Source organism: Astatotilapia calliptera, chromosome 1 (assembly GCF_900246225.1).
Source record: "Astatotilapia calliptera chromosome 1, fAstCal1.2, whole genome shotgun sequence".
Classification (NCBI taxonomy): Eukaryota; Metazoa; Chordata; class Actinopteri; order Cichliformes; family Cichlidae; genus Astatotilapia; species Astatotilapia calliptera.
Window position 1 is genome coordinate 1,752,616 of NC_039302.1, and position 17,216 is coordinate 1,769,831.

General features: G+C 41.7%; 1 protein-coding gene across 1 annotated transcript; it reads left to right on the top strand.

Moving 5' to 3' along the window:
* Nucleotides 1-1,680: 1,680 nt before the first annotated feature.
* rab11a (RAB11a, member RAS oncogene family) lies at nucleotides 1,681-13,868 on the top strand. Its single transcript, XM_026188772.1, has 5 exons — nucleotides 1,681-1,899; nucleotides 6,956-7,151; nucleotides 7,639-7,832; nucleotides 8,173-8,253; nucleotides 11,387-13,868. The coding sequence occupies exons 1-5, from the start codon at nucleotides 1,860-1,862 to the stop codon at nucleotides 11,521-11,523; spliced, it is 648 nt and encodes a 215-aa protein (XP_026044557.1). The 5' UTR covers nucleotides 1,681-1,859; the 3' UTR covers nucleotides 11,524-13,868.
* The last annotated feature ends 3,348 nt before the right edge of the window (nucleotides 13,869-17,216 follow it).

Consider the following 17,216-nt stretch of genomic DNA (forward strand, 5'->3'; position numbering starts at 1 on the left):
TCCTTTCTCAAGACACGGAGTAAGTGCAGCCAGTGCAGGTCCGGGGGGACAAAGATATTGGTTGGGTGGCTTGGGGTACAGTCATAGATGTATAGGGCACACAGTAGGGGCTGAGAGCGTAGTCCTGTGAGGAAATCTTTGATCAAGGAGCAGGTGGCAGGGGGGTGTGGAGGTGGTCTAATTTGGATTCAGGATGTCTGGGATTATAGTGCTGAATTCTGAGCTGTAGTCCATGAAGAGCATCCTTATATAGCTCTTCCTGTTTTCAAGATGGGTCAGCGCTCTACAGATGGGTCAAGGGATGAGGGTAGACAGTCCCTGATGTGCAGCGACACTATCTGCTCGAAGCACTTCATGACTACAGACGTTAGGGCTATCGGTCTGTAATCGTTGAGCCTGTGTAGACCAGACATTTTGGGGATGAGAACAGTAGTGGAGGCCTTCAGAGAGTGGTGTGAGTCAGGGAGAGGTTGAAGAGCCTGGTGAGGATCCCCCCAGTTGGTCAGCACATTTGTAGTTGGTGAGGGCTTGGATGCCTCTCCACACCTGGTGCAGGTTGTTATCAGTTAGGAAGCCCTCTGTCCTCCTCCTGTAAACCTCCTTGGCCTGTTTGATGCCCCTCCTCATGTTGACTGTAGCAGTGCTGTACAGGTAACTGTCTCCTCAGCCTGAATTACAAGTTCAACACAATGGACTCGAGTGAAGTGGATGCAGGAGGGTGACGAGATAGCCTAAAACATAGTTAAAAATGAGACAAGGAAGCAAAACTAAATGCAAAACAGAGGAGACATCTAGCTGTGCAAAATAAAATGGGCAGTAAACTTGTGGAACAGAGAAAAGACACTGGAAAAGCTAGACTAACCAAAACAGAAAGGATTACTTAATCAATATAAACACTCCATGTAAATATTTATTTAAAAATATTAATTAAAAACACTCAATACAAATGCAGTTAAATCAGCACAACATTTATTTTCAAATACAAAGAAATACAAAAAAAATACATATCAGCTGGGCACTTTTCTGCTGACTAATAAACAAGCATATTTCCATTACTTTAGCTTGTTATTTAAACATTTTTTAACTATGATAAGATTTAAATTTTATATATTTGGTTTATTTGAAACTTTAATCTTCATCTTCACTGACCACAGTAAGCACACCATCTTTGATGGAGGGTTCGTGTCTCCTGGCATTAAAGGTTGGAGAAGGTTGGGGGAGGGGCATTTATAGATTGGTGTTGATAGATTTTAAATTTGTAAAATGTTAAATGCAATTACCCATGACCATGCCGGATAGCTAGTTAGCTAGCACATTTACTATTAGCTAAAGTGGTTTTTGCTGCTGCTACTGAAGCGCAGAACACATGAATTTGGGACTTCTGAGGGTGCAGTTGAGCGCTTGCATTCACTGATCTGAGAGGTTGTAACCACAGAGTTATAGCTGTAAGCAGTTAAAAAATTAAATAAATAAATGAGTAAAAACTGAATTGCAAACATTAATCTACACATTTATGTATATTTTCTCTGTAACTATACATTTAAAGCGCAAGTGAAAATACAAGTTTACATTTTTTTTTACACATTATCTCTTTTTTTGACAGCTCTCGCATTTTGCAACGTATTTACTTCCATATATCGGCCCTAAAGGAAAAGTTGATAGTTGGGACGTATATTTTTGACCACTAGATGTCTGATGTCAGAATTATGTCGTTTTTCTGCGGCAGCGAATGAGAAGAAGAAAATACGGAAGTACGGCTCCCAAACACATTCCCGTTGGAAGAGTAAAATACTGCAGATTGCCGTATTTGCTTTGAAACGAAGCATATCTTGGACTAAATATTCAATCTCAATAAGACGATGGGGACTAGAGACGATGAATACGATTATTTATTCAAAGGTAAAAATGTGAATTTCTCGTTAGTGTCGTAGCTTTTAGCCGATAAGCTAAACAGGCCAGCTGGTCAGCTGTCAGGCTAACTAAGCCAGCGTCAACCTTTGTGCTGTGGTTGATTTTCACCGAGCTTTCAGGAAATTGATTTGAGGGTGTATACCTCTAAACGGCCTTCACTTGAGGGTTGGCGTTATAGTGCTATTTTCTTTACGTACGGTGTATTGAAGTGATGGGGCGAAAAGAAAAGAACATTAGCTGTTAGCTACTGTTAGCTTGTTGATGGTAGGCGCGGACACGCCTAGCGTTAACCGTTATCACGTTATCTTAGGTCGAGCTTGACAAGCTACAGGAACTTGTGTGAGGATTGGAAAGAATGCGTTAAGAGCTGCTTCATGAACACGTGACCACAATTTTAAAAGTGACCCAAATCATTCTTTTCGCCATTATGTTATTTTTAAAGTATTTTTGTTACTGTGAATGTGTAAAATTTGCTTAAAAAGTCAGGAAGATTACTATTACTATTTTTGTGTCATAACAATGCTTCTTGGTAATAAGTCGTGTACTGTTGGAATGCCTTTCTATTACTCCTTAAATGGTATCGCATGTTTGGGTTGCACCCATAAAAAACTATGCCAATGTCAAACAACTATCAACTCTTGTTTTGAGCTTCTGGTACGCCAGGTATGGACAATCTGATGTCTGATTAGCAGGGCATGAACCTGATCAGTCAACATGTTTGACTGATCTGGATGAGATCCATGTCATAGGGCAACTTCAAGTTGGTGTTTTACAAGACTAAGTTTCAGCATTATTTTTGAGTGAGTCCTAGTGCCATCTCCACATTGAAGGCCAGGTCCCATATGAGGGTGGATATCAGAGACAGGCTGTGCAGTCGGTGTTCCAACAAGACAACATCACAAACACACTGTCAGTGTGGTACTCAGTCTTCTACAGATTTGCAATCAAAGTTTGGAGGACAATATTTCTTATGGTTTTGTAACCAGACAACCTGGAACAGACTGCCATGACTGCCCTTCACTGTTAGTTTCATTTAGTGTTGATAATGGGTGCAGTTGAACCCTGAATGTGTATAGGAATGTTACGTTCAGCAATGAGTCCAGATTGTGCTTACTGCAGTTGGCTCATAGTGTCAAGTGTCAGAGTATGGAGAGGATGTGGAGAACCCTGTGCTGATTTATGCACCGATACGGTGAAAGCTTTTGGTGGAGGCAGTGTGATGGTGAAGAGCAGCATCTTCCTCAGTGAAAAAACAAAGCTTCTCATCACTGGTAATCTCAGTGGAGCTAGATATCAAGATGAGTTTCTGTAACCAGTGGCAATCCATATCTCCACAGTCTGGGAACAATCTCTGTCCTCCAAGACGCTTAACCCACACAGAGTGGAGTTTATCAGAGACTAAATCCAGAATATAGGTGTGGAGAGCATGGAATGACCTGCCAGCAGTCCTGATGTCAACACAGCTGAATGCTTGTGGCATCAGGATGGAGGGTGCTAGTCCTGCCAGAGTAACCAACACAACCACACTGGCTGCCTTGTAATAAATATGGGTTGAAGAATAGGATGCAATCCCACAGCAGTGTGTGACCAAGCATGAGGAGAAGATGAGGCTGTCGTGGCTGTTTGGTTCTTCCACATGCTACTGAAGTCTCTGTTAAATGAATAAATTGTGAAATTGCTGGTGTGTCTTGTTTCTTCACATTTTCAATCCAATAACTGAATAACGAGTCAGCAGCAGAATATGTCTGACGTTGGCATTGGAAGTTTTGGCAAGTTGTTATTGGTGTAACCCACATACTCACCTTTGTTACTTAACCCACAACTCTGTCTTCCTTTCACCATCAGGCAGCATTTAAGGGGAAATAAACTGGTTCTTTAATGGTTTAAGATTTATTGCCAGGCAACATTCTTCCATTAAAGAAATAATGAACCGAACACTAATTTCATTACTTTCTGTGCTAAGTTATATATTTGTACCCACACTAGTTTCTGTGATAGGCCAACATCTTTATTTTTTAAAGATTTAGTGGCTTTTTTTGAACAACCAACAACCTATGAGATAAACAGCAGACTTTCACATATGGTAAAATTCACTTTAGATATTTGGGATCCCACCACTCTCCTCATTTTGCTGTCACATTCCTGTTTATAAAATTTGCCTTATCCTGCTGTGTGCTTTTGAGGTCCCAGTTGAAGCTGTCACAAACTTATTAACACGCTTTATGAGTTGTTTTTTCTGTATTCGTTGCAGTATGATGACTACTAACAAAGTTCAAGACAGACAGGCTTTCTCTGCCTTTGCTTGTTCAACAAAACCTCATTGAAGTTTTCAGGCGGGTGACCTCATACCTTTCCCTATTGAAGATAACAGGAATCACAGAGTTGATTATCAGCTTTCTCTGTTACACCGGGCTTTCTGCTTCAGGATCTGTGCATGCTCACAGAAAAATGGGTGTTTTGTAGGTTATGATTCTTCTTTTGGGTAGAAAAGGATCCCCAAGATTGCTGCCTGTGCTACTCAAAACATTATTATGACTTCGAAGGTGACGGCTGCACATTAGAGCGCTTTAAACTGAACATATTGTGTGAGGTTATATATGTGCACATGTCTGGGATCAGTCCAAAGTATCTACCCAACAGTCGTTGCATTTTTCTTTTATGTTCCTGTGGTTGGAACATGATTAACAGTGAAGGCCACCATAAAGGCCCTGCAGTGGGAAAACATCCTCATAACATCCCAGAATTTCATAAAACACGAACCGCTTTGTTCTCTTACAGTAGAAACATGGCTAGGCTTTTTGAAAATTGTTGTTTTTCTAATCTATGTGGGCCTATCGTGCTCCCAAAGACTGAAAATGAACAGCTGCAGATGTTTTTTTTGAATTTGTGTGTATCTGTTTTAGGCCTTTATCTGTAGTGGACTTGCTTATTGTCAGATTTCTGCTGGAGTAGGCTCTAATCCTACCGGCATCACCAGAAAACACTGATGCTAACTAGTTTGTAGAAAATGGATATGATGTTAGGCGTGGATATTACTAAAGAATATCACACAAGAGTAGTAATGCTAAGTTAGGCCTAGCAATTTAAAGACTTTTACAAAAGTTTACATTGTGTAATTTAAGGTAATGAATTAAAACCCAAATGTCAAATAGTTTTATCGCAGCTCTAGTTTTCACATAAGTGTAATTATTGGCTATGAGCTGTGTTTAGCTGATGAGATGAGCTCCAGGAATATTTCTGATGATTGTGTTATTTTATGCAGAGGCTGCATTGCAATTATTGCTGGGAAGGGTTTCATTTTAATGTGAAAAATATAAGGTTCATTTTGACTTAAATATTATTTCTTTTGTAACAGAAGTCAAACGTGTACTGCAACATTACGTATATTGTTTATTTTAAATAAGTACAGTTTAACAGTGTAACTGTTTCTTCACCATCTCCCAGTTGAACTTTCACACTGCTAGACTGCAGCTACACCTTATGTACATTCTGTGGTGGTCATTTCATTTCTGTAATCCTGTATTTTCTGTATATAAGATTTAGATTGGTTATTATATTGTTGGTTTATATACCTTTGTGTGTGTGTGTATGTACACAGCGCTCCCTCGTTTATCGCGGGAGTTAAGTTCTAAAAATAACCCATGATAGGTGAAATCTGCGAAGTAGGCAACTTTATTTTTAGTTATTATCAGTTATTCTAGATGTTTTAAGGCGGTGAAACCCCTCACTACACACTTAATACACTTTTCTCAGACAGGCGTGAACATTTTCACACTTTTCTCTCTTGTTTAAACTCTCAAAGTTCAAACCAAAGGCTCCTGCAAGTGACGACGTTTTGTCAACATTGTTGTTTGTTAGGGAGAAAACGTACAAACATACAGTACAGCATTTCAGAGTTACACTGCCAGCCACTGAACAATTCTGTACTGTACAGGAGGCACAGCACGAGATTGATTGACAATGGTCTACAGTAGGGATGGGTATCGTTTAGGTTTTATCCAATACCGGTGCCAAACCGGTACTTTTGAAACGGTGCCGGTGCTCAAACCGGTGCTTAAGGAATGGAGAACACAAAATTGGTCCAAAAACCTCTCATGTTTAACTGTTTTCCACTTTTTCTTTTGTCATTTTAGCCTTTTTGGCCAGGGTGAAGTTAGTATCTGCCATCAAACAAGAAGACAGCCGCATGTAGCTATGATGATGTTTGCTAGTTCACCTTACATGCATTAATGTAATAACGTGGTTAGCCTACTCAACGTAAATTACACACGAACAACATTAAGCTACTCCCGCAGAGAAGAACGGCTGCTGCTGCATCATCATCCTCATCATTTCTGCTACACTGGCAGGGCTAGGGGCCAGGACTCTCCTCTTCGGGTTCTTGGGGGATGTTGCATAACAGGCAACCCACCCGCAGTAGATGTGCACGGTGTGAGGTCTCACAGCAAGCTATCAAATACGGTGCATTTCTCGGCTTTTAAAAAAAACGCTATGCATCGCCAGGTGTTTCATCGGATTCGAGGTGTTACCTCCTTTGACAGTATCACAGTATCAGCTTAAAGCACTTGTTGCTGCTGAGTTTGCATCTTTTGCTGTGAAGTACAGCCAGACTTTTGACCGCTTCGCCTTGGGCGTTTTTAATCTGTAGCTCTGCTCTAAAAGAACGTACGTACCTGGGCCCGCCTACTACGCTCGCAAAGGTAAAATGATTGGCTAGAATTCAAAGTGTATGACATCTCAGGGAAAAAAAGCACCGAAATGTGCGCTGCTTTTCGGTCTGGTTACTACCGTTTATGTCAGAAAACGGGATGGGTACACCGGTACCCATCCCTAGTCTACAGCCAACCGCGTTATAGCGAGGGACCACTGTGCGTGTGTGTGTGTGTGTGTGTGTGTGTGCGTGCGTGTGTGTGTGTGTGTGTGTAAAAACATGGATGGAATAAGTTCTGTGGACTTTATATTGACCATCTTTTATACCGGTATCATTTTACTGTTTTCTTGCCCAGATTCAGTTACGTTGCATTTTCTCCATTGTGTGATTCAGTGGTCCTTATTGGGGATTCGGGTGTGGGAAAGAGTAACCTGTTGTCCCGCTTCACCCGCAATGAGTTCAACCTGGAGAGCAAGAGCACCATTGGAGTCGAGTTTGCCACGCGGAGTATCCAGGTGGATGGCAAGACGGTGAAGGCCCAGATATGGGACACAGCGGGTCAGGAGCGTTACCGAGCCATAACCTCAGCGTGAGTATAACAGCGACTGCCAGAGGAGGATTCACGTCTAGATCTCTTGTTATATATCAGTGAATTTATTTTATTAAGTTAATAACCACCAGTGTTACTTATTTAATAATTCCATCAGATGAGTTGGATATTTCAAGGGAAAATTGTTATCCAAAAAACATCCACAGTTCTCCACTCTCAAAAACCAAGTAAATTTCTTGGAATATTAATATTTTTTTACTCAAAAAAACCCAAAACAAAGTCAATAAGTTGAGCTGATGTAAAAATCTTACAGTTTCTCGAGGAAATGATGTGTTGTGGGCTGATGTAGTTCAATGACTGTTCAGTTGTTGGAAAATCATGACCATAGCTAATATTGACCGAACAATAAACCACAGCCCTCCAACATACCCCTCAGCACCTGCACACACAGTGTTCAGGTTTGTTTCAGCTCTCACTGCGACAGTGTAATAACGAGTGTGTCCATGTGCACATGGCTCTGATGCAGATACTACCGTGGGGCCGTTGGTGCTCTCCTGGTCTATGACATTGCCAAGCATTTAACTTATGAGAATGTGGAGCGCTGGCTGAAGGAGCTGAGGGATCACGCTGACAGCAACATTGTTATCATGCTGGTGGGCAACAAGAGTGACCTGCGCCACCTCAGGGCTGTTCCCACTGATGAGGCCCGGGCTTTTGCTGGTGAGACATCCTTTTCTGTTACCCTGTGGAATAAAGTGTCTATTAAGTATCACAATTACACAGAAATCTCATGATAGAATACCCTAAATGGCAATTCTAGAGCCTGAAATCTTGTAAAAATTCTAAATATTAGAACTATGCTCTGAGGATCAATGCATTAGTGATACTAGTAATAAGACCCATCTTTCATTTGCTGTGCTACACAGTGAAGTAATTCTGTGTAACTGTGTGTGGTGCACACATTCAGATAAACCTGTGTAATGGCTCAGACTGACTCATTGTTTGTGAAAATGCTACATATATGATCTGCTCATAATGATTGTTCCGCTTTGCCCCGCAGAGAAGAATGGCTTATCTTTTCTGGAGACATCGGCTTTGGACTCCACCAATGTAGAGACGGCCTTCCAGACCATTCTGACAGGTGTGTGATGTGTGTGCACCTTTAGACTCCTGTCCTTTCACAGGTCACCATAAGGTAAAAAATACCCATCAAGTAACACACTGTTGGCCACTGATATCTGAGGGAATGCTGCCCAGTTGAACAGGTGTCTTTGTTATCAAGAGCTGTCACTTTTATGAGGCCGGTCACAGTGTGAGGAAGTTTGGTGCCAAGTGAACTTCTGCTGCTGGGAGTAAACAGAGTTGACCCCACAGCCTTTCTGGACTCACTTTATGTCATAGTGGGTTGTTTACAGTTTTTATGGGGATTACCCAGGCAAATATTTTGTGTGTGTGTGTGTGTGTGTGTGTGTGTGTGTGTGTGTGTGTGTGTGTGTGTGTGTCAGACTGTAAACTAGGGTTGGGCGATATGTAAAAATTTTCCAACCAACAGTCATCAGTCCGATAATCGCTGATGGGCGATTTGTTAACGCATGCGCAGACTTTTTGATGGGCCGAGCAATGTAATCATGCACAGACTGATTTCCCCCCCCCAAAAAATTAGGCCTGTCGGCATTAACGTGGTCATCGCGTTAACGTGATTACAATTTTCAACGAGCTCAACCCATCTGGAGCACAGACTGAACAAACTTTGGAGAAACTGCCGAAATCCGTTGACAGAGACATTTCAGGGATTTTGAGCCAGTCTGCGCTGCAGATACGTTAATTGTAAATCGCATCAGTCATGGCGACGGCGCGTTAACACTAAAAAAATATAAAGTCACCAATTTGGGATGAAAGACGTAAGCCTAAGGATGTAACCAAAGCAGCGTGTCACGTGTGCAGACGTATAGTGTGAGCAAAGTACTCAGACTAACCTGCACAGCATGTACGTGTCCACCATCCGGTGAGTATGCTAGGCTATCGCCCGCTTCTGCAGCTCCATCGACGAGCATCTGGGCGCACTCTGAGGAGGGGGCGTTTGCTCGCAGATGAAAGAGGGTGCTGTTAAAACAGCGCTGTTTTTTCTTCTGTTGACTGCTTCTATTAGCGCCATCATTATTAGCAAACTTACTGATGGGCAGACAAATAAATAAATCGCCTGTTTAAAAACAATCGTCGATATATTCGCCCAACCCTACTCTAAACATATTTCTGTTGAAAAGTTGAGCACTTTGATTTAGATTTGATGGGTACTAGTGATGGGATTTCCGGCTCCTTTTAGAGATCCGGCTCTTTCGGTTCGGCTCACTAAAAAGAGCCGGCTCTTTCGGCTCCGAACCGGCTCTTCAGGTTGTTTTGTTGCTTTAATTAATTTATTATTCACAATAATATAAAATTATGCACAAAAGGAATTACTAACATAAAAAAGTGGTTTTATTTATATATGTTTATATATAAATATATGCGGTGGCCCCTAGAGACAAAACACGTACAAACTCCAAAACACATTTCTAGCATGAACTGAACTTCCAAAGCAGAGCTACTAGATCACTTAAATTACACAATTGAAAGCATGTGTGTATTGTTTGTGTATTTATACACAGGCACTCAAATATATTCAAATAATTTAAAAAAAAGTTCATCTACCTGTTACTATCACACACCAAATCCGGTCGTTGGTACTTGCTGGATTGTGTAGCCACAAGATAACAAAAGCTCAACACTGGGCCCAGCATCCTGGAGCACTTCTGTTGTCTTTTGTACGTGTTTTGAGTTTTTATGTGCTTCTGAGTTTTTACGTGCTTCGGAGTTTGTACGTGTTTTGGAGTTTTTACGTGCTTCGGAGTTTGTACGTGTTTTTACGCGTTTTGGAGTTTTTACGTGTTTTGGAGTTTGTACGTGTTTTTACGTGTTTTGGAGTTTGTACATGCTTCAGAGTTCGTACGTGATTTGAAGTTTGTATGTGCTTTGTCTCTAGGGACCACTGTAAATATACTTTTATTTATTCAAGCCACATAAAATGTAATAAATAAATCATATAATACAAAAATCAACTATTCACATTTCAACTTTTAACTATTTAAATTTTCAGCTGTTTCCTTTTACAAATTTAAAGTGAAAACAACATAAAACACTGCAAAACACAATTAAATATAAATTATAATATGAAAACAAAAAGAACATGCACATTCTCTGTCATATGGGCCCGCATGAATCCGCACTTTCTGAATCCTTTATCATCTGCAACTGAAAATAGTTGTGGATGATTACTATACCTTTCTAATGTGAAGTTGTTGTCCCTGGCTCTCTTTCTCTCTCTCCCCCTCTGGCTCTGTTCCTGTGCTACTGAGTGAAAGTAAAGCACAAGGCTCGCGTGCAGAGTGAAGCGGAAAAAAAGTGCGAGACAGAGGGTGAGAGAAAAAAAAAAAAACCCCGAGCCATCACGGCTCGCGATAAGGAGCCGGCTCTCGTCGTTCACGTCAAAGAGCCGGCTCTAAGAGCCATTTCGTTCGCGAACGACCCATCACTAATGGGTACTGACTCTCTTTTGGCATCAGCTTCCAGTGGCCGTTAGAGTAACTGCAGTTTTCCATCGGAGATTGCTCTTTGGTTGTGTTCATACTTTAAATGTGTAATTGTACTTAAAGTGAACAACAAACGTGATACTCGGGTTTTAGATTTTTTCTCTCCATAGAGTACCGAGCACAATGACACTCAGTGCTCTCTGCTAGAATCCAATCACAGTTGGTTTACTCTGATTAAATACTGTTTCGCCTTCTGTTTAATGTTTGCAGGTTGCAACTAACTACTTTTCTGCAGGAACATATTTGCACAGTGTTTTTAATAACATGTGACACTGGGGAATAAAATGCATGCATGGTATTTGTTAGATAACACTGTGTGATGACCAGAAAGTAGGTGTGATCTACATCCTGGTCACAGGACGACAGTACTTGGAAGAGGCGGAGCCAACATTTAAAGCTCGATTGATTTTCAGCTAGACACTTACGGGATGTTATGAAAGTTTTAAAAGAGTCTCTTTCAGTGATAGTTGTAGTAATGACTTACATGATGAGAAAAGTCGGCCATTGTTTTTTTGGCTGCCATGCTTCCTGTTAGTCAGCTGCATGGAGGAATTACACGCCTTCCATAAGAATAATTTGTTTTGTCACATGTCTATCATCTATCAACTTGACGCATTACTTTTCTTCTCCTCCTCGTCCTCCCATCAGAGATTTACCGTATCGTCTCCCAGAAGCAGATGTCGGAGCGCCAGGAGAGCGACATGTCTCCCAGCAACAACGTGGTTAATATCCAGGTGCAGCCCACTGAGAACAAACCAAAGATGCAGTGCTGTCAGAACATCTAGCCCAGCCTCAGATCCGCTACTATCTCTCCCCCCAATTCCCCCATTTCTCCCTGTCCTTTCCTCCCTCGATCCCCATCAACCTTAAGCCCCCCCCTCGGATAATAGACTGCCTCGACATACTGTTTGGCGTGTGGGGAATGAGCCGCAGCTTCGAAGCCGTGACCTGATCTCTGCACCTACCTCCTCCTGCTAACCCTATTCTTCCCCTTCCCCCGGTAAATATTATCCCAGTTTAGGATGAACCCATGTGGGGCGGCCCTCCCTAAGCAGAGCCCCGTTGTCTTTAGACTACTGCAGGACAGCAAGCAGCAGGCATTTCATATCACGTTAGATTTCATTACTGCAGATGCGCTGACATGTCACAAAAATGTCTTAATATATGAATGTGATTCGTTTTCTTCTTCTCAAGCTCAGTGCTCCAGTTGATTTCTCCACCTTTTTTAATGTCTTGTATCATATATCTGCTACTAAATCTGAATTTAAAGCTTTGCCTCTGTTATTTTAGCGCCCCTCACCTCCTCTTTAGTGCAATGTACTGTTTTGGAAACTACGTGGATGTATCGAGCACATTGCGGACGTTTGCTCCGGTAGTGTCATGCTGTTTGATGTGATTTCTGTGAAAATGACGCCGGACTCTTTTACATTTGTTGAGCTTCAGTTAGTGGAAAGGCCAGGGGAGTGTAGCTAGCATGTGGCGCGCAGCCTGGTAAACTTTGTCGGCATCGTCACTGCATTTGCAGCAGGTGACGGGTTCGTGACAGCATGCCGAAGATGGACCTCTGACGTCCAGGTGGTTGACTTGAACTGGACTAAATGTGGAACACTATCATCATTTTAGGAACCCTGAACAGGAAGCCTGTGCATTTGAATCATCATGTTCTATTTTAAGTGGCTGCATACCGAGTTACTCATGCTCACGTTGAACGGGACTGAATACAGAATAAATCTAGCAGGCTTTTTTGCTCAGCATTAAGAAAACATGCATTAATTTCCAACATATTTGACCACTATGCAGAAACTAGCACATGGCTGTTTGGGTTTTTTCCTGTAATGCGACTTCTATAGCAAGTGAAGGAAAAAGAAGTATGAGTAAAGTAGCTGATAGCAGTCTTGTATGACATTCCTATTATAGTCAGTAATCTTATAATGTGAAGTTTCCTGTTGTCTAGCCAATTCTGCTTTGCATGTAACCACAGTACTGTAGTTAAGACACACTGAGAAAGATGTTTTTCAAGGTTTGATTTGCTTAATAAATCATGCACTTAAGTGTAAGAGCTGATCTAGTAAACATGCTTACTTATTTAGGATTAGGCTTTTGCTGCACATACAAAATTTGGACCTCTTTTGCCAGTTTGGGACACCGGGTCTGTTTAAGAACCAAAAAGTGACGTGGAGTCTGAACCGAACCTAATTTAGTGTGAAGTTGCTCCTCTGGCAAACAACAAAAATCAGCGGCTTAAGCTTCTGGCCAACTTACGAATGCCTCCTCGACCTGTGGAGACCGCTTCTCATACGCTCACTAACAGCTCACCGTCGTGTCCGCCTCCTCATTAACCAAGCTTTGTGTGTCTCTCGAGGAGGAGGACAGCCATGTTGCCCCTGTCACATAAAGCCTACGCACACCAAGCTGCCTCTGACTTCAACACAATGCATGGCTTTGTGTACGACTGCACCTCCACATTGTATCGCCTTATGTAGCTAACATTGTCATTACCGTTTATGAAATCTTGATGGTTGGTTAGGCTTGGCTAACGAATACAACATGCTTAACGAGTTAGCTCAGTTTAATCCGCTAACTGGCAGGCTCCTGCTAAAAGCCTTCAAGCTGAAATTTCAGGTTATCGCAGACATATACAAAGCCCGAACTTGGTGTATGTGTCTAGCAGAAGAGGGTAAATGGGTAACTCCAGAATGTGTGAGCTTTAGCTGGCCGTGCCAATGGCGTTTTATCGAACAGACGGCACTGTCCACTGGGCCTCTCCAGACTTGACAGCAGGAAATCTGTGGACAAAGCAATTTCTTTCTTCTGACAATATGATTTCTTGTTTCATGTACCTTTGTTGTCTTCATTTTTCCCTGTGTGTGTATGTGTGTGTGTTTCTTTGTTTTTTTTTAAATATGTGTTTTGATTTCTTTCTTTTTTTAACTATTGAATTCTATAACTGACTGTAATTTCAGTGTAAACACATAAGTGAGAAATTATGTCATTTCAATGAATTTGGAGCGTTAAATATGAGAACGGGTCAAAATGAACGGTTTTGTTCTGTACAGATTGATAAATTGTACAATTGTGTCTATATCTTAAGTTATCAATTCATCTTAATAAAGCGCACCGGTCAAAAAGCTTTCTGGATTTTACTTTTTTTTTTAATTGTAGATTTTTATTGTACTGTGAAGTCTTACTGCCGTCAGGTATAACATTATGGCCACTGACAGGTGACGTGAATACTACTGATCATCTCATCATAGTGTCAGTGAACATTTTTATCTCAGAGTTACGTTAGAAACAGGAAAAATGGGTAAGCATAAGAATTTGAGCGGGTTTGACGATGGCCACATTGTGATGGTTAGATCTGTGTGACCTTTGAGCCTAGGTCATCAGCTACATGACTGGGCTTCCAAACTGAAGCTCTTGTGTTGCCAGCCAGTGGTCAGTATACTGACGTCAGATCTCAACGTTGGTTCTATGACATCGCCTGATATTGACTAAACATTGTTTCAATGTTTCCTTGCTATCTGTGTAGCTTTTTAAAATGTCCAAAAAAGGAACAGTGGTGGCGTAAAGCTTTTTTATGCATGTGAGGAGCAAAGGCTGGTGCAATTCAATCGATGAACTGCTCTGGCTCAAAATGCAGAAAAGTTATGCTGGTTTTAATCAAAAGCTGTCAGGACACACCGTGCACAGCAGTTTGTTGTGTATGGGGCTGCAGAGCCGCAGACCAGTCAGGGTGCCTGCGCCGAAATATCCACTGCAGAAAGTGGCAACAATGGGCACACGAGCATCGGGACTGGACCATGGTCCGAGCATTGAGGCCTGGGCTGATGAATCACACTTTCTTTTACTTCACAGGATGGCTAGGTGTGTGTGTGTCGCACACCTGGGGAACACCTGGCACTATGGGAAGAAGGCAAGCCGGCGGAGGCAGTGTGATTCTTCATGGCTTCGGCATCTTTCAGCAGGATAATGCATCTTGCTACGAAACAAAAAAGACAAATTCAATCCAGTTAAGGAAGTCCAATACATGGAGGCTCTACCTGGCAACTTAAAGAATCTGTTGCTAACGTCTTGGTGCCAGATACCACAGCATATCTTCAAGGGTCTGGTGGACTCCATGACTTGATGGGTCACAGCTGTTTTGGCAGTAAAACAGCCGTCTGTTTTTGCTTTATAAAGCATTTATAAATGAAATTGAAAGTACAGTTATTTTCTCAATAGAAAAATGACACAGACAAAGCACAAAGAGATGCAGAACATAAAAATATTTATTTCCAGATGCAAACAGAACACTGTAATGTAGGTAGGGTCAAAGTAATAATATGATCTCTCTCTCCAGCGTGTCCTGGGTCTGCCCCGGGGCCTCCTGGTGGGACATGCCCGGAACACCTCGACCAGGAGGCGCCCAGGAGGCATCCTTGTCAGATGCTCGAACCACCTCAACCGGCTTCTTTCGATGTGGAGGAGCAGCGGCTCTACTCTGAGCTCCGTCCGGATGTCCAAACCCCTCACCCTATCTGTAAGGGAGACACCAGCTACGCTTTGGAGGAAGCTCATTTCCGGTGCTTGTATCCGCAGTCTCGTTTTTCTGGTCCCTACCCACTGCTCGTGACCATAGGTGAGGGTGGTGACGTAGATCGACCGGGAAATTGAGAGCTTGGCTTTTACACTCATATTTATTCAATACAGTAACAATACAGTAACAGTTTTACAGGTTAGAGAGTTTAAAATTCCATAGAAATGACCACTGAAGTATTAAGTTAGTAGTAAACTAAGGAAAGGAGACTAATTAAACCAAAAATAATGAATGTTTTAGTTTGACCCCAGTCCCATCCACTAACAAAGGAGGCTTGTCTGTGTTATTTTTCTGTTGTGAAGATAGCTGAGACTTGTTTGATGAAGAGTGAAGTATTTAGCCTTTAGCACAGTATTAACCCTTTCACGCATAGCGGTCACGACAGTGGACAGCTATTCAAAGGCTGTTTTCTTGCACTTGTGTCAGTGTTGATGGCATACTTGCACATAAACCACTACATTGGACATGTGTCACTCCATACCAGTGGCGGTCCTAGCCTGTTTGGCGCCCTGGGCGAACACTCCCTCTGGCGCGCATATTAAACATATTAAGGATTGCACATTAACATAAAACTGTTGTCGGAACCATACTGAATTTCACCAGAGAAACAAACACACACACACACACATATGAAGAGAGAGAGAGAGTATGCATAGTATGCAAACGGCTACCAAACAGCCATCATAATCTGTCATACAATGAGAACAGGACAAATCAACTGACAATGACTCATTAATATTGTGCTGAACACAGTCCAAAAGATTCAATAAGCTACATCAGTGTCTACTGTTTACTATCATAGCCAAGTGGCTAACGAATGTAAACGGAAGTTTTCGCTATCCCTACTAATTGATGTTATCTTGTTGTATCTGTTGTGGTCAGTGCCATCCTCTATGCTGTTGCATGCTGGGGCAGCAGGTCGAGGGTCACAGATGCCAACAGGCTAAATTAACTGATCCAGAGGGCCAGTAATGTTGTGGGGATGGAGCTGGTTAGGGTGGTGTCTGAGAGGCAGATGTTGTCCAAGATAAAGACAATGTTGGATAATACCTCCCACCCACTCCATGACATGCTGGCTAGTCACAGGAGCACGATCAGTGAGAGACTGAGGTCACCAAAAAGCACCACTGAACGACACAGGAAGTCATTCCTGTCTGTGGTCATCTCCCTGTACAACTCCTCCATCTAACACACTGTAAACACTGCAACAGTTTCACCCTTTTTGCACACACTCTTTTCTGCTCTGTAATATTCTTCTCAATTTTCTTGATATTTATTGATAATCACCTCTGTTAATCCTTGATGCTTATAATTGACTGATCTGTATATATTAGTGTTATTTCTTAAATGTGTAAAATCTGTAACATAATGTATTATTTGGAGTTTAGTCTGTTACTATTTTTTACCATTTCTTCTTGGAGCAACTGTAATCCACATCCTTTCCTTAGGGATTCATAAAGTAATCATAATATGATTCTGATTGTTTCAGGATGACCTGCCCTTATCCAATCACACGTCTGCTTACCTGCATCTTTTGCTCGTTTCTCTTCTTTTTTCTCTTTTTTCTAAACTGAGCACCTGATGGCTTTGAACTTTTCTTGTCCATTTTCCATTGGTTTTACTTTTGCACTCCAGTATCCATCCGCCAACCTAATAGACCTACACCTTAGTTCACAGAATCGCTTTGTCTATGGCTGGGGTCGGCAACCTGCGGCTCCGGATTCGCATGCGGCTCTTTAGTCTTCATACTGCGGCTCCAAGTGGTTTGGAAAAAAATTATAAGTATTTAACTGAAGTGTATTTTATTTGTGTTAGTTCTTTTTAAACTTGTAGTTCTAAATTGGAAGATTATTGTGATCTTGAAATACAAAAATAAAATTATATGTTTTATATGATCTCGGA

Excerpts from the sequence above, each read along its gene's own strand:
- rab11a (XM_026188772.1), top strand. The coding sequence starts at position 1,860 with ATGGGGACTAGAGACGATGAATACGATTATTTATTCAAAG. Across the intron at positions 7,833-8,172 it reads TGAGGCCCGGGCTTTTGCTG|AGAAGAATGGCTTATCTTTT; the intron begins GTGAGACATCCT and ends TTTGCCCCGCAG. Across the intron at positions 8,254-11,386 it reads CTTCCAGACCATTCTGACAG|AGATTTACCGTATCGTCTCC; the intron begins GTGTGTGATGTG and ends TCCTCCCATCAG.